We start from the raw sequence: 27,588 nt of genomic DNA on the forward strand, positions 1-27,588 counted from the left end.
TACACCATTTGTATGTGTTGACATTGTTCTTCAGTTGTCTGTGATTGCTGTTTCGCCTCAGCTGATGTAGCACCATGTATTATTTCTACTCTTAGTAATCCTGCACAATATTTCTGTGCATAGCTGGTGATTTTACCGATACAGTATTACACAGCAGAAAGCATTTCTCTGGTTTGAGTGAATTTTGAGCCATTTTCCATACTAATAATTTGCCTTGTATAGCTATTGGAAACCACACTCTAAATACAGATTATTTTTCAGGTAATTATTGAGGCTTATATGAAAAGAAAAAGCATCTACTAATCATATGGTAAATGCGTAATTACCCTCATTGTGCCAGGTATTTCCCAGGTACCATTGATTCTAGCAAAGCTGCATTTTCCAGTAATCTGCTAGGCAGCTATTGGCTACGGCTCACTAGAGTAAAATCGCTGGTGTGACATCTTACAGTAACATCAAATTGGATGACTATGGGAATATTTAAGTAATTTACAACTGTCAATTTCACTTATATACTTGCTGTCAGTGTGTCACTACCTTTATAAATTGATGTTCAGTAGAACAGACAGACATAGGTCAGGATTATTTTTCTAAGGTTTCCTCGTACTTGGATCCAAGAATTCAAAGCGATATTCAGACCTCTGGTGCTCAGTCTATGCAGCCAAATTACTTTCTGCTTCACTGCACCCCATAAATGCGACCATGCAAACTGGGTGATGATCAGCATCTGAGCTAATTTTTTCGACATGCCCAATAATGAATAATGATTCTATTGATTTTGATAGGATCCTAAATAATCCAGTAGTGTATTGTTGATGCCACAGATTACATTATTGCAGATGCATTTATTAAAACTGTAGAAATGCAGCTATTCTAGCATTCTTGATATGTCATATTCTCCACTCAAGGATCCGAAGAATGGAAGTAGCTAGGATGTTAAATCTCACTGGCATTTATCTGGTTAAGCATGCTCTTCCAGGTCATTATACGTACAGAAGGTGACCTCCTTTTATGCCTGTGTTATCACAAAATTACTGCAATTGAAGCTTAACAGTTTCTGTTTTTAAACATGGTGAACTTTGCACTGGAGTCTTTCTCGGAGACATAGTGTAGGTGCACGTTTTTATTGTCCTGTAAAATTCAGAAATTAATTATTGCTAAGCTATGTTTGGACTGGGGAATGGTGATGTTTGTAGGAGGAAGCTACTTTGACAATTAGTGCTGGACTCTGATACTTCCTCACTGCCATCGCATTCATTTACTTTGTAATGTCTCCTAGCTGCCAGAGGGATAAAAACCACTGCAGCAAATCATTAGGCAATTTACTTTTTTTCTATTTTGTTAACCCTTTCAGATGTGAATGTTTAAAGAGGGGGTGCTGTTAATATTACTGGAATTTTTGGGTATGCAGGACAGTGAATATGTCTTTAAAATTGCATAGTTTACTAGTGTAACTGGTGGTGTCTGATTTTCCTTCCCAACACCACTATTAGCCATTGTTGGCTTTGTGTAAGTGAGCACATTCTTCATCCTGATCTTACATAACTACTAGGAGCAAGTGACAGGAATGGACCTGTGTACCACAATGTTGAGGTCACTGCTGAGCCAACAAAGGTTTTGTAGTAACGTTGTGTCCCTCTGCAGTAGCTGAAGCAAAATAGTCGCTGAACCTTTATTTGTCCAAAGAGAAGTGACTGTCTCTCTGCTGATGGTTCTCAGTTCATTTTGTTTATTTTATTTTTTTTAGTGCCTTTAGTTGCTGTTAAACAGGAGCAGCTCTCTCCTAGGAGCCAGCCAAACCAGCCCGAGAACCTAGTGATGCAGACACCTCAAGAGAGCTCCGTGTTTAGAGGTAGGATATTCTTCTTTTTTTTTTTTTCTTGCATCACCATATAAATCTCTAAACCTGTCCTGATTCATTTACTATCCTATAGTTTTGTTTGTCTGTTTACCAGTACTTTAGAAAAGGAATATCAGGATAACACTTGAAAAAGTGGTTTATAAAGTGGCGGTATGGCATACTATCGTATACCAGCCTATTAAATGTTGCACCGCAAACATCCTGCTATGCTCTTCAGTGGTCTTATTCATATGACATCTCTCTGAAATTTTGCATGCATAGTTGTAAATGTAATTGTTACCTAACTGGTATAAAGCAACCTGTATTTTGGTTTAAAAGTTTTGTCACTTGACCTGGTCTGCTATCTTTACCTTAGGAGTAAGTGTGAAATTATATCATACCCAGTAAATTAATAACTTTTGTAAATTATATTGTCAATAACTGTCACATTGCTGCTGATCACAACTTATGAAAAGTGCAGTAAGATCACATGATAGTGAAATGAACATTATAGGTAATAGCAGGATTTATATTAGAAAATGTGAAGTTTCATACTATAAATGTCTTTTGACAAGCAAAAAGCCAATGTTGGATGCGGTCCTACATTAAAAGGTGACTTATGTTTTTTTCTGATTTCACTTCTAAAGGACCCCTAAAATCTGAATTAATGTACTATCTGTCACTGGGCTACAGTGACATCTCCCCTGGTGTAACACTTTTACACCACAGTATGGTCAGGTGATCAGGCTGACATGTCCACCCCATTCCTGCTTTCAAAACCAGATTTGGTTGCTGCTGGGCTTCTCTTGTGAAGTCCTGCAGCATTATGGGATAGTAGTACAGTGGTTAATGTTTATAGAGTTTACTAATCTAAAATGTGTTGATTTGTTTGTATTACAGGGTCTGCTCAAGGAGGAAGTCTCATTAAAGGTTTGCCAAGCAGCCGACCTTCTCCAGATCCCCAAATAACATACAGAGGGTCCATAACACATGTGAGTTTTTGCTGTTGTATAGGCTTGGCACAGATACAACACAGTTTTGCTTTTGTCCTTATACAAATTTCTGCACTCTTTTAGGGCACTCCAGCAGAAGTACTTTACAAAGGAACCATTTCGAAGATCATGGGAGAAAACAGTCCAGGCAGGGTAGACAGAATGCGGGAGGAACCGCTGTCCAAAGGTCAGGTCATTTATAAAGGCAAGAAAGGCCACATCCTGTCCCTCGATGGCAAGTCTGGTGATTTCCTTTCCTTGGAGCTGTTGTTAAAGACTGTGTAAAACATTATGACATAATGAGTTACTCTAGATCAAGTATTGACCATTGTGGTCCTTATGGAAGTAATGAGTTTGCAAATGCTGCAGCCTACCGGTGTCAGATTCTACATGATATCCATTAAGTGGTTTAGTCACTCACTAGACGCTGTCCACAGAGAGAAACACAATAAATATTAGCGACATACATGAGCAAATGCACACAATCAAAACAACACATTTTTTGTAATAAATACTTTGCAGAGTAAAGAATTCCATCTCAAACCGTTTCAGGGACACGTTCGCTTAGGAAAGATAGTGGTGCTGTGGGTTTTCTTTCCCTGAGACACTTGCCCTAAAATTTGCCACTTCAGCAGAAGTTGTAGTTGCCGTCTTTTGAGCCCCACAATGCCTAAGGGTAGGGGCCACCGCGTGAAATTCAAATGGTTATTAACAGGGAGTGCGCACTGAAAGCGGACAGTCAGTTGCTCAGCTCTCTGTGTACTTTCCTTCCTGACAACATTAAGAATTTTATTCGGAGGCTCTTGACAGGGTAGAGAGGATGGTGGCTCCTTCTGTTCAAGCAGCTGTTGTAAAGGGGTCCCCACATGGGGAGCAGCATGGATGGGGAGAAGCTTTGAATGGAGTTCTTCTTTCAGTTTAAATTTTTATTTTCTACGACACTTAAAATAATCTTTTGTTAATTTTATTCTGTTTAAAATAATTGAAACTGGTTGTTTGTAATGGTATAATTCAAAAAAATTAGTGGGTAATAATACTAGACTTGACATGTATAGATGAGACTTGACTTTTGTGGTGGTCATGACTATTATTATGATTATTCACACCCAAAGAAGTGACTTTATTTTGTTACGGTATTGTATGTATTTTGAGATTGTCTCAGCCTTGTTTAGTTGACCTACAAATGTATTAATAAACATTATTCTTTTATGTAAGGAAACAATAATAATTACTGCTATAAATGCTTATTGTGCTTTCACCCAGCAAGAAACAGACTGTTACAGAAGTATCTTTCTACACTGTTCTGGTGAAGGAGGTTACCATGCATAGAATTACCTACTAATCTGTTCTGTAGTGGGATAAGGCAGTTGTGGGGGAAAAAAGTGTCACTGACACGAAGAACAAAGCACTTCCTTTTCTTGGCGAGAGTGTAATAGTTTTTAATAAGAGTGCTAGATATACCATATCTTGCATAAAGGCATGAATATCAATAATTCGTTTTTGGCTAGGTTTTAATTTAATGAACTGGATTACAATATTGTGCTTGACAAATATTGAATAGATAATAGCATGCCCATTTGATATTGTATTCTTATTTAGGCAGTTCAACATCTCAAACCTCCAAAGAGGACAATCGGACTGTTGGGTCCTCTCAAGAGGCAAGCGCTGCTAAACGCACTTATGACATGATGGAAGGACAGATCCCAAGAGGATTACAGGTTCGGGAGCTACCAACTTGCCCTATAGAGGGTAGGTGTAACAGACTTTGTTTTATGGGTAATATGTCATATTGAAAAATAACTACAGTAACGTCCCCTCTGACCACCATAACAGCTCTGAATAAATATATATGGACAGTTTTGCCACAATGGTGTATGAATGGCAGGATGGACACAAATCTGCCCTCAGAAGCATGTGTCTTAACTCATTTGTGTTGTCATTTTCAGTGATGGATGCGTCTCATTAAAACAACAATATTTAACCCTTTCTCTTTTTCTGTTTCAGTTACGAAAGTGCTTTATTTTTTTTAAAGCTCATTTTCCCCTTAATTTCAAGTATTTTAATTTGAAAACATTACTTATTCTGTTCTGTGATTTTATACAACATCCTTTACAGACACATTACACACAGACAACACACTCATACTCCCACTTCCACGTTGCAAAGCAGTGTGCAAAATAACATATAGGTATATCAGTTTGCTTTATGTGAATCTCACTAGTCTTCTATTCCTACATGCAAAAGGGGAAATGTGGTATGAAATACTGTATGTCAAGTACAAATAGGATTTTCTTGCAGACTTAAGGATTTTGGGTAAATCTGGGTCTTTAATATGAAGTGAGTGATGTTTTTGTGTTTGTGTGCAGGTTTAATGGGGAGAGCAATCCCGTGTGACAGACAAAGTCCTCACAGCATGAAGGAACTGCCACAGCATATCCGAGGTTCCATAACACAGGGTAATACTGGCAATAACGTGTGTGTCTTCAGTGGTGTTCCATTCTGTCATTGTAGGGGGAATTCAATTGGCCGCGTTACTTGAAAAAGTAACGCGTCCTGCACACTATTACCGTTATTAAGGTAATAGTGTGCGTAAATGCCGTTATTACGGTAGTTTGAACGCCGGCTCAGGGAGCTGTTGAGCAGAAAGACGGGATAATATTACCGTAATAACAGTAAAAGTTTTTACATGGCGGTACTTCAGGGGGAATTGAATTCCCCCCTCTATGTTATATCTCTTAACAGTGTAGGGTTGAAACATTGTAATTAAAAATGACTATTCTTACCTACAAACCTTTTCAGCTAGCAACGCCTCTGTAAATCTTTCCTTATACTTCCTCTCCTCCTATTCACTCTTGTGTAGTGTTTTTATGAAAAAAACATTAAATGTTGCTTACATTTTTTGATGTAAATAGTATGTATGATAACTGTGGACAATACTGTAAACAGCTTACGTGATAACAAGGCGTAGAAAAGCCTCTAGGCAGGCGTTCAGGAGATCTGCAGCAGTATTGACTTGTGGTAACTCATCTGGTAGCGTTTTAGGCTACTGTATTTAGCACTGTTTCAATATGGGGTTTCTGTAAAATCTCTAAGACACAAACTAAAACATTAGATACATTAAGGGATTCTAACCCCCTATATAAAGTCCATCTGACACCATTATGATATAAAAACTGTATATAATGGTTGCATTCAAGAGAGCATGGATTATGTTGATATTGTATAGATGGTAGCAATTATTTGCAATTAAAGCATCAGAAGTACATTTAAGGATTTAACTCGGATAAATGATGTTCGAAAAAGAATGTTATCCCTTTTCTGTGGCAATGAATGGGTAAAACTCTTTCACTAGAATAGGAACACTGCTCAGGTACATGGTGTTTTTGTTCTGAGGACATGCAGTGAGCTAGGCAGATTCCTGCTGCTTAATATTTTGTTACATTTTAGCCTGGTCACAGAGATTACCAAATGGTTTCAGTTCGCCTGAGGTCAGTTTTGCATATACAAATGACACCTGCTGTAAGTGAGGACATATCTTTGGGTGTTGTGTATTTGCCTACTTTGTAGTATAATCAGCTACTGTGGTTTGCATTTGGTGCTGATAAGGTTACACAGTGTAAAAAAAAAACTTGTATTTCTTTCATCATTATGGGGCACACTGGGTATAGAGGCTCAGCTGGAGTTTGGGCTCTTTAAATTTCCCTCTAAAAGTCTGAACTCCTCCCCTCCGTACCCCACAGCTTGCTGGCATACTCTAGTTTTGTTTTTGTTTTTTGTTTTTTTTACTAAGTGATCATCAGGAGTTAGCTGCTGTTTTCTTTTCGGTACAAAGCGGGTGATCTTTAAGTTCCACCTAAATCAGCGGTGACAAGTCTCCGGAAGAAGAGAGCTATCTTCATTCTCTGTGTCTTGTTAGGACACTGTGGTTCTATGTTCATAGGACCCATGAAGTGCGTAGGGCTTCATTTTGCCAGATCGTTGAGTGCCTCCTGGGTGCTGCTGCACAGCAGTATCAAGCGACCACCTGGTCTTTGACATATTTAGATGCAAAAATGTCATAAAAAGAGTCTGAAAGCTTAGTGAATGTGTGGACCAGTTTTGGATGGATGGCGCTGCACACTGCAACTTCTGAGAGTAACCTTCCAATAATGGCAGCATTGGGACGTCCTCAGTGTACCCCATAAGGATGAAAAGAAAATGGGATTTTTATACTTATGTTAAATCTTTCACTCAGAGTCCATTGCGCGACACTAGACAGGGACCCTTTATGCTCTCGTTGTTGATAAGAATTGTTTCCTTCCTTTGTCTTATTTGGTTCCTCCTATGTTCACTTTTTGGAGCTTTGTTAAAAGAAAAATGACTGAGTATTCCCAGAGTATGCAGAGGGGTAGGAGTTCAGATTGCAGTAAAATTTAAAGGGCCCAAACTCCAGCTGAACCTCTATATCCAATGTAACCCAATGGACTCCGGAGAAAAGGATTTAACGCAAGTATAAAAATCCAGTTTTTAACAATTTTGCCCTCTATACACACAAATTTGGCGATGCCACGTTTGAGAAAACAATGTAGGATCTTGTTGGTGTCATTGTGCCTGGGAGAAAAATTGGAGATTGCAGATGAACAGGCCCTGTCATCCACAGTGAAAGAGATAAGTGGCCCCAATGTTACAAAGTGACTTTTTTTTACCTTGATACCTTTTTGTTTGTAAATGCATACATGTTGCACATATTTTATGCCATATTTAATGACTTTGTGTTTTCTGTTCAGGGATTCCTCGCTCCTACATCGAGGCTCAAGAAGACTACCTCAGAAGAGAAGCTAAGCATCTCAAAAGAGAAAGCACTTCACCACGAAGCCTACCTGATGCCTACAAAGTCAGAACGCATGAAGGCCCACTCAAGTTGAAGCCCCATGAGGACATGGTGGCCACAGTGAAGGAGGCTGGGAGATCTGTTCATGAGATCCCTAGGGAAGAAATGAGGCACAGCACTGAGATTCAAGTTAATCCGAGACCTCATAAAGAAGGTTCAATTACACAGGTATGTAGTGAGCCGTGCAAGTGGTCGCCCAATAGTTTGTATAACAAGTACACTTTGTGGCACCCTTTTAATGTTCAATGTATTTCATCGCTGGGTAAAAGCATTTGATGCATGTGTGTTTCAGGCATGAGTTGTCAAATGTGATTAGGCCATATGATACATGTAATACTGACCTCCAAAGTCAGCTGTTACTTCTATGTCAATTGAGGATAACCTAAAGCAACGATAAACACATAACAAAGACAAAGTGACAATTTGACCCGTGATTATAAATTTGTTGTACAGCTCCATTGTAATAACTATAATGGGGTGGAAAAGGATTAACAGCTCAGACAAAGCTTTGCAGTAAAATTAAATCTATAGTGAGTGAATGTACAAATAAAGAAGAAAATGTGATACTACGGGCATTTAATGACCTTAAATATAAATTTGTGCACAAGGGTTTTTTAAATTAAATATTAATATCTGTTCCTGCCAAGTGTTCTGTGTTTTTGCACAGTGCTAGGTGTCTGGAACACGTGATGTTACAGTGTTGGGAGTTGATAATTGTATGACACTTATTGCATGCTGATTTTGAGACAAGCAGACGACATGGTTCTCTCTTGCTGAGTTTTTTTTTTTGTTTTATTTTAATATAAAAGCACAAAATGTATATGAACTCTGCATTATTAGCAGGGCTGCATCTAGAGAAAGTGTCACTTATCACGGTCTATGGAAATAGATGCCTTGTGAAATCGCATTGTGACTGGGTGAAAGATCACTGCACACTCCAGCACACTTGGCTCTGGAGTGTGGAAGTCCTCGGGCAGATTTGTTGTTGTTGTTGTTAGTCACTGGGCATCTCTCCATAAGAATGTGTTCTCTGAGCCAGCCCCTGGAACCACACAGCACAGCCGTTTACTTAGATAACATGCAAGAACGAGCCTACGGGATACGGTTTATAAACCTTTTCCAGTGACTGTGGGGTAACTCTTCATACCAGTATAAACTCTCCTAAAGCAGTACTGAGGTTTACTTTGTTAAGAACCCTTCCAATTTCTGTAATGCTTTCCTAAAAGCACACATTTTTACATGTTGTATACATTTCACAAATAACACAGATACTTGGCTGTACTTACATAAGCTTAGATGTAATTTTCACCTATATCATGGGCAACGATTTGTATAGCTTTTGTGAACAAAAAAAAAAAGCTGATGCTGCTGGCCCGTAGGAGAGGATAAACTGCTGGTGTTTTTGTGGGTAGAACTTAGTCTGTGTCCTCACAGGAACACCGAAGGAGAAAAGGTCATTCTAAAGCTTTCTGTTCTTAATTGTCAATTAGACCGTTTTAAAGGGATGTCCACCTTCAACATAATATACCAGTGGATTTTGAAACTTCACTGCTCATGTCACATTTTTCTGCTTCAGTTCAGTCTGTTTTTATTATGGCAGAACTAGCCAAAGCCATAAGACGTTGAGATGATCAATTGCTATCCACCTGCACTCTGTGTCAGAATTTGGACCAGCCTTCTAAAGCCTCTACATTGGGCAATGCCTCAATCTCATAAAGACATCCTTCTCCAGCCTATTGCCTCCCAGTCACCATCTTAACCACCTTGCTTGCATTCTTTAGAAGGTCCGGCTCAAAGGGAGATAAATTTCGGGCTGACCCTATAGGGTGTGGGGCATTAGTGGTGTTGTGGATTGGAAGATTCATGCACAAGGGTCGTTTGACCTGTATTAGTTTCCATGAGGACACGGTCCTAAAGATGTGAAAGAGGCTTTAACTGCTCGTAGTTTTTGACAGAGCTGCAGAGGACTGTCAGGTTAACACTCGTATACATGTCTTTTACTTCCATGCTTCATACCCGAGTCTGGTGTTCAGTGGCCCTTGCCACAAATCTGCCATGTTTATCAATTTTATTGCTTACAGTTACATTTTTCATTTTTTCATGCCACGTTTCATCTGGTTGACTCCAGCCCCCCCTCCCTTCAGTTGATCTGTCTGCGATGGCCTTCTGTGCTACAGTTAGATTATGGTTTGACTTTCCTAGACTGCCCTGTGAATGTGTCCTCTCTCTCTCTTTGCATATAGGTGCTACTGGCATTAACTAGAAAGGCAGGCTACAGATTAAAAATCATAAGATTTAGGGGCATATTCAATTCCGATCCGCGCGTTACCACGGAAAATGCGCATTACTGCCGGTAATACCTATGAGCTGCGAACGAAAATCCACGTTATTGCGGTACCGCGGATTAGGTTCGCGGCCGTTCCGGCGCGATCCCGCGAATCGGGATCGGAATTGAATATGCCCCTTTATGTTAAAAGCCACCGGTTTTTAACATGTACATAGCATAAGGAATGTTATGCCTGTAGTAAAAAAGAAAGAAAGAAAATAAAGTTACTTTGGGCTCAATTGGGAATTTAATTGCATGCACCAAACTTCATACAACAAACAGATCACCAATGTCAATAAGCCCTGACGGTGACTTAAATAGAAGCAAGTTAAAAGGTCAAAATGGACAAGAGTTTGTGCAAAGTGATGTATTCATTATAAGCAGTGTTAATGCATGTAGGTAGTAAGTGGATGCAAACATAAAGCGATTGTGCAGTGCATTTCTAGGGGAGTCCTATATCTGCACCTGACTTTTTACACTTATGGAGCATTTAATGTTATGTTTTATTAGCAAGTAAGCTAGAAATCTGTTTACCATACCCCATAAGCAATTTTGTAATGGACTGTGGTGAACAACACATGTTTATAATTAAAAGGATAATAAATGGATCTTACCCCTTTTGCAATGTTAATGTAAGCAGGCACTAGCAAGGATGTGGAGAGAGTAGAAGAGAAGTAATGTCTGTGTCATATCCACTGTTGCTGAGATACAGGTGATACACCCACCACCATGTCCTGCTAGGTCGCTGGTAATAAATCAATGTAACTACCTGGAATGTAGAGCTGCCTCTCGACAGATCACCATTTAGTGTCACAAAAGAACAGCACAAGCGCAGTGTAAACAGCAGAAGGGAAATAAAAAAAACCCTGTAGATTCCTAATGCAAATTTGAAGATTTCCTGATGAAATTAATCATCTACAGTGTTGAATATAGAATAAAAAGGATAGTTAGAATAGTTTCCTCTTTTTAAATGAGGATCATTTGCTCCTTTGCACTGTGCTTGTAGTGCTCATATGTTTATGGGGGTGAAAGAAGTTGCAAGTGGACAATAAACATACCAAATGTATATGCAGAAACCAAATATCACTTTTTGGGAACTTCTATTAAGACAATGATTGTGTTCCTTTTTCTGTACAGGGTACACCATTAAAGTATGACAGTGGTTCTTCTGTGAGTTCCAAGAAGCATGATGTACGATCCATAATTGGAAGCACTGGTAGGCCTTACCACCCTATGCACCCAATGGAGGTCTTGCAAGACCCCAGGACTATGGAACGAGTCTATGATGAGATGTTGCTGAAAAGTAGATCTAGCTCGAGCTCAATATCGAGGGGCGCTCCTGTGATTGTACCAGACCCTGGGAAGCCCAGACACAGTCCGCTCTCTTATGAGGATCACCAATTGTCCCACGGGGCACCATACAGCAGCCATCTGAATAGAGGATCTCCTGTCACTACAAGGGAGTCTGCACAGCGACCACATGAAGGTAAAGGTCACATTTTTATTATACCTGCTCACTTTAAATCCAAATTTTTCACAAATAACCGTACACTTGTGTAATGTGAGGGGAAACATAATTTGTGTACTCCCGTGGAAGAATGCTACTTGTAGCCACATTTATAACGGCTGAACTATGAGTCTAGGGACTGCTTGTAAAAAATAAATTATTGTTAGAATAAAGTGTTTCAATATAGACCTAAACTTACATTTGCTCTATAAACAAAAAGAGGAAGGGAGGGGATAGGTGCCTAATAGTGCAGTAGTATTAAAACACCGTACTGCAAATCAAAAAAATTAGCTAATATGCGTACCAAACAATAGTAGGTATAAATACACATCAAGTGATCAATCCCTCGGGTATACTTGGAGTTCTATGAAGAGTTCTTGTTGTCTTAAATAGGCAGCTACACCATGTGCCCAGCAACTCCCCCTGGAAGTGGGCTGACATAAATATTCAGATTTTATTGATTTTGTAGATGTTTAGAGCAAGTTCTTGGTTTGCACTGTAAGAAGGAATGTTACTGCATTGAATATTTTAAATTGGACATGGTAATAAATATATGATAAAGCAATATAATATTGGACAGCACAGTGAAAGGTCATCTTAAATCCCTATAGTACAAGGTGGGTAATTTATAAAGTGAATGGTGTCACCCTAGTTAATCTTATATCCAAAGTAGCAACTTGCTCACTATATGCCTGCATGACCTAATCCATAATAAGTTCATTAGGTTCTTCTGTTACTTTGATTGGCATAAATCAAATATTTACTTTGTTACTGTTTGGTCTCTTTGAAACTGGATTCTGATGTGAAATACTGTATTTTAATGGAAGCTCTGTCTTGTTTATTTCCTTTTGTTCCCCACTCACTGATAAATCATTGTCTATAGTGGGCCACAGGTTTTAAGTATACGTCTACCTTGCAGAGACATACTTGTATTTGGGTTCCTATTAAGTTAATTAGAGGTCTGGGGTCTTTCTGGAAACATCACAAAACACCTTGGGGGGTGGGCAGCACTGTGCCAGCTATTGTTTATTAACTCTGGAATGTGTTTTTTTGTGGTTTGCCTCGTGTAAAACTTTCAAATATGCATCGTTACAACTCAACCAAACTGTATGAAAGTTCACAGATCTGATCAGAAATGGTTACATCTGTAGCAGAACATGTCTATATAAAATGAAAGGTGTTCATGTTATTTTGTACTAAAGACACGGGTTGGGGTGTTTGTAGAAAAATGGAAGTGTACATGGTAAGGGATAGGCCGTTGTCACAAGAGAGCATTACAAAAAAATGTTGATCTTGTTTGTTCACAGAAAAGTGTGGACTTCACCATAGATTAACTGCTTGTAAATCCGATGAAATATTTATCTGTTATAGGAATATTCAATCCATATGGCAGCATTTCTCTTCATTTATAGCTGAACACATGTAACAGTCCACCATGCTGGGAACTCTGCATGCACCTCTAACTTACATGTATGTGTAGTACTATTTCTTGTTACAGGCTGTGGTACCGAACATGCAGAAGTAGGCACTTTATGGGATAATATATTCTCTACTGCAGAACCGTAACTTAGAATTCTAGAGCCCGGGGCAAGAAAGACAAATGCCGCCCCCCTAACCCTCAATTTTAACCAAATTAACCGAAAATGTTCCTAAATTGCGCCCCCCTTCAGCATTGCGCCCTTGGCGGTCGCCCCTATTGCACAGCCCTAGTTACGGCCCTGCTCTACTATAAATAATAAGAATATTGTAATTCACCAAGGAGATCAGTGACCTTTTATAAAGGATTTCCAAGCTTTTTTGTTTTTTTTTAATATCCATAATTTACATTCGGAATTCGCAAGTTTTCCTAATGAAAACAGAAGTGATGACATTAGATGGCTAGAAATCCTCTTTTTAAGAATTCGTTATTTATACAGATATTTACAGGAGTTTATACATATAAACATTGGTTGTATAATATAATGGCTATAAAGCAGAAAAGTTACTATCATCAGCATTTATTTATATAGCACCACTAATTCCGCAGTGCTGTACAGAGAACTCGCTCACATCAGTCCCTGCCCCATTGGAGCTTACAGTCTAAATTCCCTAACATACACACACACACACACACACAGTGACAGACTAAGGTCAATTTGTTGGCAACCAATTAACCTACCAGTATGTTTTTGGATTGTGGGAGGAAACCGGAGCACCCGGAGAAAACCCACGCAAACACTGGGAGAACATACAAACGCACAGTTAAGGCCATGGTTGGGAATCGAACTCATGACCCCAGTGCTGTGAGGCAGAAGTGCTAACAACTAAGCCACCATGCTATAAAAGGGTTTCTAAAATAGTACCCTCCGCACACCTGTGGTTCTTTGCACACTCGTCCGTTTTTTCACGCTGCAGTGCGGAAGGTTAAACCTGCATGCTGCTTAAATAACGCTGTTTACACTACGTACAGGCAGCTGGGTCGTCATATATTGTTTACATCTGCAGCTAGCTATGTTAGTTGGACGATGGGAGTTTGACATGGGATTGGAGGGGGAGAAAAATTCCGAGCATTGAGCTAAGTCTATTGGACACAGCAAAGCGGCAGAATTAGATCACTGGTTCAGTGCTACGCACAATTTATTTTGAAATGAAAACTACAAAAGTTTACAGTATTGGAAAGCTCACTATGCTAAATCATTTTGAATGATCTCTTTTAATTTCTTTTTTTTTTTTTTTTCTTCCCTCCCTACCCTCCAAGGAGGCATAAGTTCTGGAAAATCTGTGACTCAAGAAAGGAAGAGCACCCCTAATCCAAGAGACATTTCCAGTTCCAAGTCACCTCACACAACAGTCCCTGAACATATCCATGCAATGTCCTCCTATGAGCACTTGTTGCGTGGTGTCAGCCAGGCTGAGCTCTATAGAGGTCACATTCCCTTAGCATTTGACCCAGCAGCCATTTCCAGAGGGATTCCACTGGAAGCAGGTATAGTATTGGGATCTACTTCTCAGATTTCTACTGATTTCAATTTACTGGACAATCATCTCCTGCATTTGTAATAAGTACATATGCTGATCCTGCTTATATTTACCCTATTATTCCCAAGCACAGTAATGCTGGTCAAGCCAAAAAAACTGATTTGTATTCATGCATTTCATCTGTTGGACAACAAACACGAAAATTACAGGCCCTTTAACCAACGGGTTGGAATGCCACTTGTCTGTCCTGATCTCAAGGTTCTTCTTGGGTTTCAAGGCTCTAGTAAATGGGCATTACATTTTCTTATACAGAGTTAGCAGGTAACATACTGATAGTCAGCTCAGGCTGCCAGACTGTGTGTCTGGACTGATTCAGCCAGTAGAGGAGAGTAAGGGTGGTATTATCTACCAGTGCAGAGAGGACTTCTGTTGAAGGATCTTGCTGGACTGCATGCGAGCATATGCTGAAGCCGATAGTTATATTCAATTCTGTAATTGCATTGTGGTTACCACAATATGGATAATACAGGGAGCACCAGACTTTACTTTTTCCCATTCTGCGCATGCTATGTTGCTAGGTTTTCATAGTATCATGTGCAAGAGGCATAGATTATACGCGCTAGTATGAGTAACTTTAAGTCTCAAAATTCATTTTTACAGAACATTGAAGATGTCCCTTTCCACCATATCACATGTCAAATTTGCTTTTTCACTGAAATGTGCTGAGCATGGCGCATTAAGGATATATCTTTTTTTCCCATATCATAGTACACTAATCTAAACTATTATATGCAGCAGACCTGCATCTGTCCGGTTATGGCTTTGGCAATAGGAGGCATCCCATTCAACAGGAAAGAGGACCTCAGAAATTATACACATTGTGTTTTGGTTCTTAAGTTAGCTTATTTAAATGTTGCTTAGCACTGTCATATTATATACTGCTGAAAGTAAGTGTGTGTGTGTATATACTGTAGTATAATCAGAGGAATAGGTACTCTCTCCTTGGGAAAGATGCGGTGAATAGCAGCAGTAAACCACACAAGTTCATAGGTTTCAGGATAACAGCCACAGCCAGTTGATTTACCAGCTTGTAAACAAAACAAAATATAAACAAAATCCTAGCCGTCTGGCTACTAGCTAATACATTTTAGCAAGACCCTCTCTCAGAACTACAACATGTTGCTCACTGCAGCAGAGTGTCTCAGGAGGCAACTCACCTCCTCCCCAGGTCTGAGACAATCCTTGCATATTCTAGCTGTTTTTTCACAGGCACCTCACAGGTGCATCTCTTGATCAGCCTGTTTAGAGACTGGCAGGCCAGTAGACCCGGACTGGGCCTTATGTATGGAGCCCAACCCTCACTTTCTCCATATAGAACACCAGGGACCCTTACTATGTTTTGTTATCACATAGAAACACTCTGTGGGAAGCTTTTCCTACACATCTACACTTTCTCCCTGGTGTTTTAACGTACACAATGCTGGGAGCCTGGGACACATACCTCTGTCATTTAGCCTCCTTCCAGTGATTGTCACAGTATGTATGTGTGTATGTATGTATGTATGTATGTATGTATATATGTGTGTGAAATATAACTATATACATGTGTGTGAGAAATATATATTATATATAATTATTACTATACAAAAATGTGTGTATCTATAGGTCTCTCTCCATCTCTTCAAAATGTCTCTATTGACCTGGTAGGGTTAAGGGTGTCTCTCTTGTTGTATTAGATAATTTGTAAATTGTGATGAATGCAATATTGTTATCTTTTTTGCAGCTGCCTACTACTTGCCCAGACACTTGACCCCAAATCCAGCTTACCCTCACTTATATCCGCCATACCTCATTCGTGGATACCCCGATACCGCAGCCATGGAGAACCGCCAGACAATCATCAATGACTACATCACCTCCCAGCATATGCACCATAATCCAACGACTGCCATGGCGCAGAGGGCTGATATGTTGCGTGGGCTGCAATCGAGGGACCCTACAATGGCTCTCAACTATACAGCAGGTCCTCGAAGTATGCACTGAATGTCTGTCCCTTAGATCTCTGTCCATAGCAATCCTTCTGAAGACACAGTTTATTGTAGAACTTCTTAGAAGGCATACTCCCTGTAGTTGGTTATGTGATAGCTGTGAAATGTGCTTAAAGAGCATGTTGTAGTTTCCAAGAAAATAGATGGGGAGGACATTTTATTTAGTCAGAGAATATTGCCTATTTGTTAATTATTCAAATCTTATATACACTAGGGTAGATTTTACTTTTAACCTTTTTCCATCTATTGTATCATATGTCCATATTGTACTTTTATTAGCGTGCTCCCTGGTTGAGACAAAAAACATGCTTAAAGTATAGGTTGTAGCTGAGGTACATTGTCACATTATTCCATCAGGTTTTACAGATTACTGGTTTTACTGTTAACATAGACAAACTTTTACAATCGACTTGTAGATGAGTGGTGAGACCAGTTCTATAAAAACTGAACAAAAACACAAGTATTGCTATGCTCTTGGTCCTAATGAAAATGTCAAATACCAGATGATGCCTTTTTAGGACCATTTCTTTAGTTTAATTTTCCTGTGATTGATGCCCCAGTTTGAGTTTAATTTCTACCTGTAGACCAGATTGATATGTGTGGTTGTGTATTGCAGTATCACTATATTGATGTACAGCTTGATACACCAAAGAACTTCATTTTAAGGCTGGCACACTAAAGTCAGTGTTCTGTGTACGTGGAGATGAAAGCTGTGTGATAATTAAATGGCCAACAGATGTCAGGTTCAGGAAATGTATTAAATATTAAAGTCAAATTAGATGCAATTTGCTGTTGCATTTAATATTTCTTTTAATGATAAGAGATTATACTGACTGTACTTCATTAATAGTGAACAGGGTAACTTCAGCAGAACAGTAACTGATGTCCAGTGTCCTCTTTTACCACTCAGGAATCATAGACCTGTCTCAAGTGCCACACATGCTCATACCTCAGTCTGCAGGCTCCCCTGCGGCCACCATGGACCGCATAACCTACATTTCCGGAGGGCCACAAACATTCGGCAACCGACTAAGTAGCTCCCCACTCTCCCCAGGTACCAGTATGAAGTTATTTGGGTCCTTGGGACCTCTCTCTGTTGTAAGATACACAGATACAACAGTCACACACTAGGCATCTATGTGACAGACATTGGTTTATGCAGTCGCGCTGAATTTCAGCAACTTTTATTACGTAGTGGCACACTGGCACATTCTGCACTAAGCTTATATTTGCCACAGTAAACTGTGGTTTATCCACGCCTTATACCAGTGATGGCTAACCTGTGACACTCCAGGTGCTGTGAAACTACAAGCCCCAGCATGCTTTGCTAGTAGATAACATCAGCATGTTGAAGTATTCTTTTCTTTTCCAAGTGCGGTTTAGAAAACATTTACATGCAAATTGTATACCCCCTTTTAGTGTGGCGTACTTTTAGTATTTTATTGGATTAGTCAGATACCGAAAGGAGATCTGTTGTGTTTGCATTTTTTGAGTTCTAAAAGGCCCAATACAGTGCTCCAAATTCTCTGTTTCTATTTGCTTCATATGCGAGTGACCATACTTAAAATGTACAGTTTTATTGGATAACTCAGTCCGAAACTAACCTTTTTCAAAATTTTACTTATCCTTGGTCCAGCGATGACCAGCTGCAAAGGTTCAGCGCTGTAGGCTTCTCTTGCAGTGGTGAACACAGTTTTGTTGTTGACACCTCCATAAATTGGTAGTCCATGGAGCAGTGGTATTGGCCACAACGCTGTCCGTCTGAATCAGACAAGTGGTAGTAGGAAAAAGGTTCACAGTGCTAGACAGTTGGTCCCTTCATAGGTGGCACAGATTTATTGGCGGGGGGGGGGGGGGGGGGAATAATATTGGAGTATTTTTGCTGTACTGGACTTGAGGTTTGTTTGCTTGCATGAAACAAAGCACCTAGATTTTTACCTATCTCTTGTGTGTACAACACTTGATTCCACGATTTGCAGATTTATTGTTTTTAGTATGTCTCTCCTGTTGCCAAAGTCATTCTTCTTATTACAGCAACAACCACACACTTGACCAAGCAAACCTCATCAACCTCAGAGCGTGAGAGAGAGAGGGAAAAATCTGTGCTTACAACAACGGTGGAGCACGCTCCGATATGGAGACCAGGTTTGAACAATTTTGTGACCGCTCTTTGCTTTGCTTTTGGAATTCCAGTTTCTTTTAATTGCTAAATCATTCTGAGCTGGTAACCAGGCTATTTATTTGGACTTACAACAGGCTCAGAGAGATGATGCTTGCATGTAGGTATCTAGGTATTTTTCTTGTTGCAGGCACAGAGCAGAGCAGTGGGCGCTTGTCAGCTCAAAGTCACAGTCACCAACACTCCCCAGCGTCACCACGAACAAATGAAAATGTCCAGCAGCGTCCCAGCGTTCTTCAGAACACTGGCATGAAAAATCTCATGACAAGCACAGAGAGTGTCACTCCCTCCGTATTGCGGTAAGTGTAAGGAACTACATTATGTAAGAAATTGTACATTTCTGAAATAGTTTGCAATAAGTATCGAATTATTTAAATACTTTACCTAAATTGATTTGTAAAAGGTATTATTATGTTAAGGCTTCATTTTTTTTTTTTTTTTTCCCCCTTTCCAAAGAACGTCCTCTAGCTCCTCACCCATTCGGTCCTCGGCACTAATGTCCACATCCTCTCATCGCTTAACAAGTGAAAGAGAAAGCTTCCAGTCTGCTGAAAATGCCATGGCACAGAAGGATATTGCAAGATCACGAGAAAACAAAATTGAACGCTCAAGAACTGAAAACATTTACAACTCAAAGCTGCCACCAGCATCAGTGGAGCAGATGTCACCCATTAACCACATGGAGTCCAGGCCTCACCCCTCAGCTTTGGCCAGTTCAGCTCACCAGTATAACAACGGACAGGGGAAAAACCAACCTCATCAGCCCCTGGACCAGACTGCAGTGCCAACCAGTGAGCAGCACAATAGGGACAAGAACCCAAATAAACCCTTTTCCATGCAGGAACAGGAGCTCCGAGCACTCGGTAAGACCACCTTGACTGCGGCCAACTTCATAGACGCCATTATCATGCGTCAAATTTCTTGTGATAACGGAAAGCGAGAAAGAGCCTCGCTAAATTTCAACACCAGTAGTGATGGTAAGACATACGGGAGCAGGTAGTTCAAAGCTTGTAGCTTAATTATATGATATTATATATACATATAATATGATATATATATTTTTTAAGTTTTGGTAATGCACGTTTCGGTGATTGGCTTTTCCAGCTTCCCAGTTTTGTTTTTTTCACCCACAAAATCATCCATCTTGATTTTTTTTTTGGTCTGATTACATATATAGTGCAAGGAGTAACTTTGTTATTTTTGGCCTAATTTGTGCTTGGTTTGTCTTGTTGGAAGTGTGGTGTTTTAATATTAGGGCCTTAAAAGACTAAGCTTTGTGGCCCCTTTGGCAGTAGATGGGTTAATTATTTAAGTTCGCTTTTAGTACAGATGTACACCAGTATCGAAGTGTGGGGCCTAATGGGATTATGCTTTTTTAATATGTGTTTTTAAAAGGTAAAATCTCCAGTTGACTTAAATATATCTGATGAGAGTACTATGATTCTGGAAAGGGGGTATATTGCGAAGTGTAATTGTAATATTCTAAAAACCATTTTTACTTTCTTAGAAAAAGTGGTCTCCGGCCCTAGAACTTGTTGACAAACAAACTGCATTAACTGGCTTACAGCCATAGAGCATTTCTTGTACTGCAGTTTACTGGTGTCCCTAAATATCACGGGAAACCTATCCTGAAACGCAGGCACTGGGACATCTTCAGTGCATTATTTTCATGTGTCTTGAAGATTTGTTTCTGTAACAATTCCACTACTATAAAGGCCAGCAAAGCAAGGCATGCCTAGTTGAATTCTAAAGTTTTTATGTGAAGTGCGGCAAGGAGTTAGAAGAATGTTAAGATGCATATTGAGCACAGTTTAACTTACACAGAGGAGCCATGCAAAGTAATCAATATGTTCATTAACCATATCATTGCCAAAGGAGCATGAAACACATTGCTCTACACTTTCTAAATCTGTTCTCCTGGGCTTAAGTAGAGCAGTTAGCAGGGAATAAACACACAGGAGTTATATTACTATGATATAACTTGTATTTCAGAGCCTTACTGCAGATACAACTGCAGTTTTTTTTAAAAAATAACACATTATTTTGCAAAAAGTTGTGCAAAGTAGTGGTTTCAGACCTGTTTTAATAGCGACTGATTGGCGCTTGTAGCTGAATAAAAAATGATTGCTTTGGGAACTAGTACCTACCTTTTCTACAGCATAACTGTTAGCACTCATAGAAAATGAAGGGAAAGTTCTGGGGACTATCAAAATATGTCTTGGGGTTCTGTTACCCTTTCAAGGCCAGTAAAAACTGCATTATACATTCAAGTTTTGCACAAGAGCCTGATACATGCTGCTCCTAACAGCTTTACTTTTACCCAGATGTAACCCAGTTGGTAGTCCAACTCCTGAGTGTTTCATTAACAAAACACAAAGTTCAGCCAAAGTGCAGTAGCTCCTGTGTCCTTATGATCCCAAGAGAAGCTGCAGCATTTGGTGATTCCATCGCCTTCAGAGGATTAGCTGCTCTCTTATTTATGCAGATCATAGGTCTGACTGCTGGCAGATTGCGGTCACCTTGGGGGTGGCTTGGCTTGGTGGCGTGTCCTCACTGTGACATTTTCAGCTCTAATCAGCAGCTTATAATCATGCCAAGCACAACGCTACATTGCCTGCTCCGTGGTTCTGAGATTTAGTCTGGGTTGTGGCTATGAGCAGCTGTGCAAAATGTACACTTTGTATGTGTAGATCAATCATTTTATGTTTAGACACATGGTACTTGTAGAAGCCTAAGCGAGAAAACAATAGAGGAGTTCTTAAAATATAGAGCTTTGAAGTCCACTGACTCATAAAACTGACAGTCTGCATGACGTGATAACTTCTGTAACATGTAGATTAAATTAAACCAGCCTGTTGAGCTTTTCAGGAGCTGTAGATAAGAAGCCACTCGAAGAGGCATCTAAAATGGTGACCATATATCTTATCCATGAAAAGTTATAGGGCCACAATATGTTTATGTAAACTTCTCCCGCATTTAGCTGTAGAAACCTACCTTGTATCTGTTGCTAATTATTTTTCCAGAAATAATTACTCTTGCAGCAATTTTATAGATAAAAAATGTGTTTTTATACATCTGGTCATAATCAACAATCAACTGGCCTTTACCAAGTCCTAAAGTTTGAGAAATCTAATCTCATGTGACAAATGCCCCATAACAGATTTTACTTTTGTCGTTATGTATCCATTCTACATGAAGCAGCAATAAGGGTACTTTTATTGCTTCCATGTCATGTAAAGGCAATTTGAGCCAGTCAAGGTCATTATTTAAAAATAAGGAAATGCTACAACCGCTATATAAAAGCAGAAGCCACAGAGATGACAAGGTGTATGGAAGGTTAAACAGCCGAAACTAATTCTTCTCAGTAGAGTTTAGCCTTGCAAACTTGCATTTAAGCGAAACATAGAAACATAAGCATTCTGGAACGATGTCCTCTGGAAGGACCAGATCAAAGTGGAATTGTGTGGTCTTGATGCACAAGCACAGCAAGTCATCTCAAATACCTCCTACCAACTGTCAAGTGCAGAGGTGGAGGGGTAATATTTTGGGATTGTTTGGCAGCCATGCAGTTACCTCACAATCATTACGTTCACAACAAACTTCTTTTTTATACGAAAGTGTTCTCGAAGAAAATGTGAGGCTGTCTGACAATTCATGCTTGTCCAAAATTGGGGCATGATCCTAAGCATGAAAGTCAATCTACAACTGAATGTCTGAAAAAGAAAAGAATCGAGGTTTTGGAATGGCCAAGTCAAAGTTCAGATATCGACCCCATTGAGATTTTGTGGCGGAATCTTGAGAGGTGTATTCAAATGAATGCCCTTAAACATGCCTTCAATACTATGTATCATCCTGATAAACTCATACAAAAAATGGTAGCTTCACTTTATTGCTACTAAAAGTCACTAAGCAGACTATGGAATCTTGAGGTCTTCACATATGGCTTTTTAATGTTGGAATATTTTTTTGTTGAATAAATAGTGACAAAGTATGTGTTATCTATCTCATGAGTTTAGCTTTACCAAATTTTTAAGACTTCATACGTATTAGATTGTTTATGTCCTAATGTGTAAAAACAAAATACTGAGGGCATTGGGGTATAGCGTAGGGACAGGGTGATCTGGTACTTTAAGAACTTCAGCTAAATAAGCCCTAGCTCCTCCCTCTCCATTCCCCACTTTCTTCTAACCTCAGTTTAGTTGTCCAGCCATTGTGTTTGTTTGGCTGCACTGCTCTTTTTTGTTAATTTTCAGTTAATTTATTGAGTTTGGGTGTTTTTGAGGGGTTTTTTTCAATCTAAAGTTTCTGCCTCCAATCATGTGACAGCCGGTGGTTCTGTGAGCCGCAGTCATGGCTGTCAATTACTACTGCAAAGTGTAATCATAGCGCACAGCATGGACGGCTGTGCACTGTCTGGAGAGGGGTAACTGAGGTGTGTCCAATGCCAGCCCCCCTCTTGCAACATTGCTTTAGACCTCCTAGGACCCGGGCACAGTCACCACAGGCTCCATTGTTGTGCATGCAACTCAGAAGCTGCAGTCACAGCGTGAGGAGGGATGGCAGCAGGTAAGTGCACCTTTACCCAGCACAGTGCTGGGTGAGCGTTGGGGTACAAATTGCAGTGTCCCCCCCTAAGCAGGCTGTCTCTTAATCGGGGCAGCCTTTGGGTTAAGCATAATTATTTTATTTTTTTTAATTAAGGGGACTGGGTCAGTCTAGGGTCACTGAGATAGTGAGCCCTGCTAGGCACTACTGGTTTGGGTGAGGGGGTTGCCCTGCTGGACACTTGCCAATCCAGCTCTGGGAGGGGGGGGAGGGGTTCCTCTGTTGCACCTCCTCCTTGGTGGTCTCGTAGTCCTTTGTGTGCAGACACCAGAATAGGCAGCCATTTTACAGCTTCTGCTTCTCCTTTTTTTCTGTCCCGTGTCCTGTAAGGTAACCGGATTGGGTTGGTTGTTTCCCAGGGTTTTGTCTTTTAGACTGTGAGGCTGTTTGGCTGTATTGAAAGCTCACTCTCTTTACTAGATTTGTGTGCTGCTTGTCTTGTATATTGTCTGTTGTTTCACTGTTTATTTGACTGTTATCTGTGTGTTTTGTCCCATCTGTTACCATGTCAGATAGGGGAAAATCCATACGGATTAGGGCTGGGGTAACTTCTATGTTGAAGTTCACCTGTGCCATCTATAATGTTAATTTACCATCCGGAGCATAGCCTGTCGGTCTCAAGATCGCATGTGCACCAGCAGGTGCTGGTTCTAACTCGGTAGAGTCCGCCTGGGCTTAATCTTTCCATACTGTGGCTGAGCTTGCCCAATTGGTGCTGTCTTAGTCTGTGGGCGGTCTTTCTTCTAATCCCCCTTCCTCTGTGGCAGCGGATTCTATTGAACCAACAACTTCCGGACAAGATTCTGGCCTTGCCGAAGATGGTGAAATCTCTATTGGCAGGAAAACAGACCTCTGTGTGTTTCGACATGAGAGTTCTGTGCAAGATCGTATCGTCTTTCGAGGTGGTCCAGTTTGCTCCGTTTCATGCATGGGTGTTCCAGTTGGAACGTCTGTCGAAAAATGGAACAAATCCCATCTGAATCTGTCATGCCAAGTATTGTGCCTATCTCCGCATATGTCAGTTGTTTCTTTGGTGGTAGCAGAAACAAAATCTTTGCAGGGGTTGTTGACTCTCCTGGGATTGGACCTTGCTCACAACGGACGCCAGCCTTCGGGATTGGGGGCCGTGTGTCTTCACACTCGCTTTCAGGGTCTTTGGACTCTGAAGGAATCCAAGCTTCCATTCAATGTATTGGGACTGCGGGCAGTGTTCCATGCTCTAGTGCGCAACATTTGCTGCAGGAAAGGGCAGTGAAGATTCTGTCAAACAGTGCCACAGCGGTGGCATACCTCAATCTCCAGGGCGATACAAAAACACTTACCTATGCGAGGGACATATAAGATCTTTCATTGGGCCTAAGCTCACGTTCCGACGGTCATGGCCATCTTTATTTCGGGAGTACAAAATTGGGAAGCCGATTTCCTAAGCAGGCAGACTCTGCATCCGGACAAATGGTCCTTCCATCCGGAGGTGTTTCGCGAGTTGGTGGACAGGTGGGGTCAGCTGGACGTCGACATGATGGCGTCTGTGTTGATCCACAAGGTCTACCTCTGGTTGTCTCAGTAGACGCCATGTCTGTTCCTTGGAGGTTCCGCTTAGTGTACTTTATCTCACCTGTAGCGATGCTTCCAGGAGTGTTTTAAACAAAAAAAAAAAAAAAAATGGTAAAGAGAGAGGGTGTTCCAGTCCTTCTAGTAGCGCCAGATTGGCCTCGGGAGGGCCTGGTACACCGACGTGCTCTCCATGGCAGAAGGTAGGTTGTGGCGTCTGCTGCTACAAATTAGACCTGTTAACTCAATAACCCTTTTGTCATCTAGGTTTGGACCAACTCACTTTTTAATGGTGTGACTGTTGAAGCCATGATCCTACGAGCTAAAGGTTTTTCCGAGTGTGTGGTGCAAACCATGCTTCCGGCTTGTAAACCAGGTTCAGCAAAAATTTTTCGAGTATGGAGGTTTGAAAAGAAGGGGTATCCCAAGTCTTCTTTTCGATTTATCCAGATTACATATGTTCTTGCAGGATGGGTTGGAAACGGGTTTGTGGGGCAGCACGGTGGCTTAGTGGTTAGCACTTCTGCCTCACAGTGCTGGGGTCACGAGTTCAATTCCCGACCATGGCCTTATCTGTGTGGAGTTTGTATGTTCTCCCCGTGTTTGCGTGGGTTTCCTCCGGGTGCTCCGGTTTCCTCCCACACTCCAAAAACATACTAGTAGGTTAATTGGCTGCTATCAAAATTGACCCTAGTCTCTCTCTCTCTCTGTCTGTGTGTATGTTAGGGAATTTAGACTGTAAACTCCAATGGGCAGGGACTGATGTGAATGAGTTCTCTGCTGCGGAATCAGTGGCGCTATATAAATAAATGATGATGATGATGGTGCCTTAATTCTCTGAAGAGTCATGTGTCAGCCCTTTCAGTTTTCTTTCAAAGACGACTTGTTGTCATGCCTGATGTACACACTTTCATTCAGGGTGTTCTCCATGTGCGAAATCCATATGTTCATCCGGTAGCACTATGGGATTTAAATTTGGTGTTAAATGTATTACAGTATCCATCTTTTGAATACGTTGGAATTCAAATTTCTGACCTGGAAGACGGACTTCTTTTTGCCCTATCTACGGCAAGAAGAGTTTCAGAGCTTGCTGCTTTATCTTGCAAATCTCCTCTTGTTTTTCATGAGGATAGGGCAGTTCTTTAAACCAAGCCTTCTTTCCTCCCTAATGTGGTGTCTAGATTTCATTTAAATCAAGACATTGTCATTCCTTCCCTGACTACATCTAGGTCTTGGTTAGACGAAGCTTCTATTCGTTCTCTCAATGTCGCTAGAGCCTTGCACATTTGTGTACGTAGGACTCAGGATGTGCGCAAGACTGAGAATATTTTGGTTTCCTGATGCACACAAGAGAGGCTGGCTAGTTTCTAAGGTGACTATTGGAAGGTGGAATACGGCTGTATAGAGGGGCTGGTTAGCCTGTTCCAGATAATCTTAATCTAAAAAGTCTCTGAGTGCTTCCTGGGCAGAACGTCATGGCGCTTTAAGTGAACACCTTTGTCGGGCGGTTTTATGCGGTGGTAATCAGTATAATGATACTGACAACACTGACTGTGAAGAGGCCAACATGATTACACTGAAGGTGTAATCCAGGACAGGCTGATAACACTGACAGGTTGTAAACGACACTTGAAACAGCTCCAATGAAGGAACATTGCCGGCAGGCTACAATGACGTCAGTTTCAAGTTCCCCACCGTCATTCTGGCTTTGGAATGTCCCCAATGTCCCCGGTGTCCCCCAAAGGAGGATAGAGAAAATAAGATTTTTATACTTAAGTAAAATCTGTTATTCTTAGTCCATTGGGGAACACTGGGCGGCCACTCTTATCGCTCTGGTTTCTCCTACGGTTTGACATGTTGTCTTGTTTTCAAGAGAATGTTGTTTTTTTCTCTTTATCTCCGCATTCTGTGGGCTTGGTTAAACACAAACAGGCTAGCAGGACGTGGGGTATAGAGAAGGAGGAGCTAGGGCTTAGTTAACTGAAGTTCTTAAAGTGGCAGATTGCCCTGTCCCTACTCTAGATCGCAATGCCCCCAGTTTCCCCCAATGGACTAAGAAAAATGGATTTTACGCAAGTATAAAAATCCTATTTTAATGCATTTACTTCTTCACATGACTTTGCTTGAACGTATGTGTGTATGTACACATGCATAGAGGAGAGTTATATGGTATTCCCTCTTACAAAATAAATACTAACAAAATATATCCTATTTTGCTTATCGTTTTATATAATTTATAGACAAGAATGTGCTTTTCCGTTTGATAAATAAGCAACTTTAACTGTGGATAGCATGAACTTCAGATAGCCCTTGAAATCATTTAAGCTGGGTACACACTATACAAAATTTCTCCAGATACGATTTTTACCAACAATTTTTTTTTATTATTTATTTTTTTTAAAAAAAGTCCTGATCAGCAAGCGATTCATGTGTACACACTAAACACATTTTACACAATTTTCCTTCAGAACAGTGCTCTTTATCTGTCATAACCATCGGCTGAAAAAATCGTGTCTCTGCACACTCCATAGAGATCTTTGGATACTTCTGGTCCTGAGTCCATACACACTGCAGAATTGGAAAGACCTCGTTGAACGAGATCTTTAGTTCCGTTTAAAAATCAAATGAAAGGATACGATAAGCTTGAGAGCGATAATCGTTAATCATTGCAGTGTGCACACTAATGCAATATCGGGCCGAACGTTCGTTTAT

At 40.5% G+C, this 27,588-nt stretch overlaps 1 protein-coding gene across 16 annotated transcripts in view; it reads left to right on the forward strand.

Annotated features, from left to right (window-relative positions):
• Positions 1-27,588, forward strand: part of NCOR2 (nuclear receptor corepressor 2) — a 285,729-nt gene that overhangs the window by 236,622 nt on the left and 21,519 nt on the right. For 9 of the 16 annotated variants that reach the window (XM_075176993.1, XM_075177003.1, XM_075177020.1 and 6 more), the window contains 13 exons: positions 1,748-1,852; positions 2,741-2,832; positions 2,917-3,071; positions 4,436-4,581; positions 5,199-5,288; positions 7,599-7,870; positions 11,166-11,514; positions 14,273-14,500; positions 16,277-16,525; positions 17,452-17,595; positions 18,576-18,686; positions 18,851-19,019; positions 19,177-19,697. In XM_075176993.1, coding sequence (XP_075033094.1) covers positions 1,748-1,852; positions 2,741-2,832; positions 2,917-3,071; positions 4,436-4,581; positions 5,199-5,288; positions 7,599-7,870; positions 11,166-11,514; positions 14,273-14,500; positions 16,277-16,525; positions 17,452-17,595; positions 18,576-18,686; positions 18,851-19,019; positions 19,177-19,697 — 2,631 coding nt within the window. Of the gene's footprint in view, positions 1-1,747; positions 1,853-2,740; positions 2,833-2,916; positions 3,072-4,431; positions 4,582-5,198; positions 5,289-7,598; positions 7,871-11,165; positions 11,515-14,272; positions 14,501-16,276; positions 16,526-17,451; positions 17,596-18,575; positions 18,687-18,850; positions 19,020-19,176; positions 19,698-27,588 lie in introns of all 16 variants that reach the window. The other 7 variants (XM_075177047.1, XM_075177100.1, XM_075177115.1 and 4 more) reach the window with 3 other exon arrangements.

This window comes from Mixophyes fleayi, chromosome 1, assembly GCF_038048845.1.
Source record: "Mixophyes fleayi isolate aMixFle1 chromosome 1, aMixFle1.hap1, whole genome shotgun sequence".
In the NCBI taxonomy this organism is placed as follows: Eukaryota; Metazoa; Chordata; class Amphibia; order Anura; family Limnodynastidae; genus Mixophyes; species Mixophyes fleayi.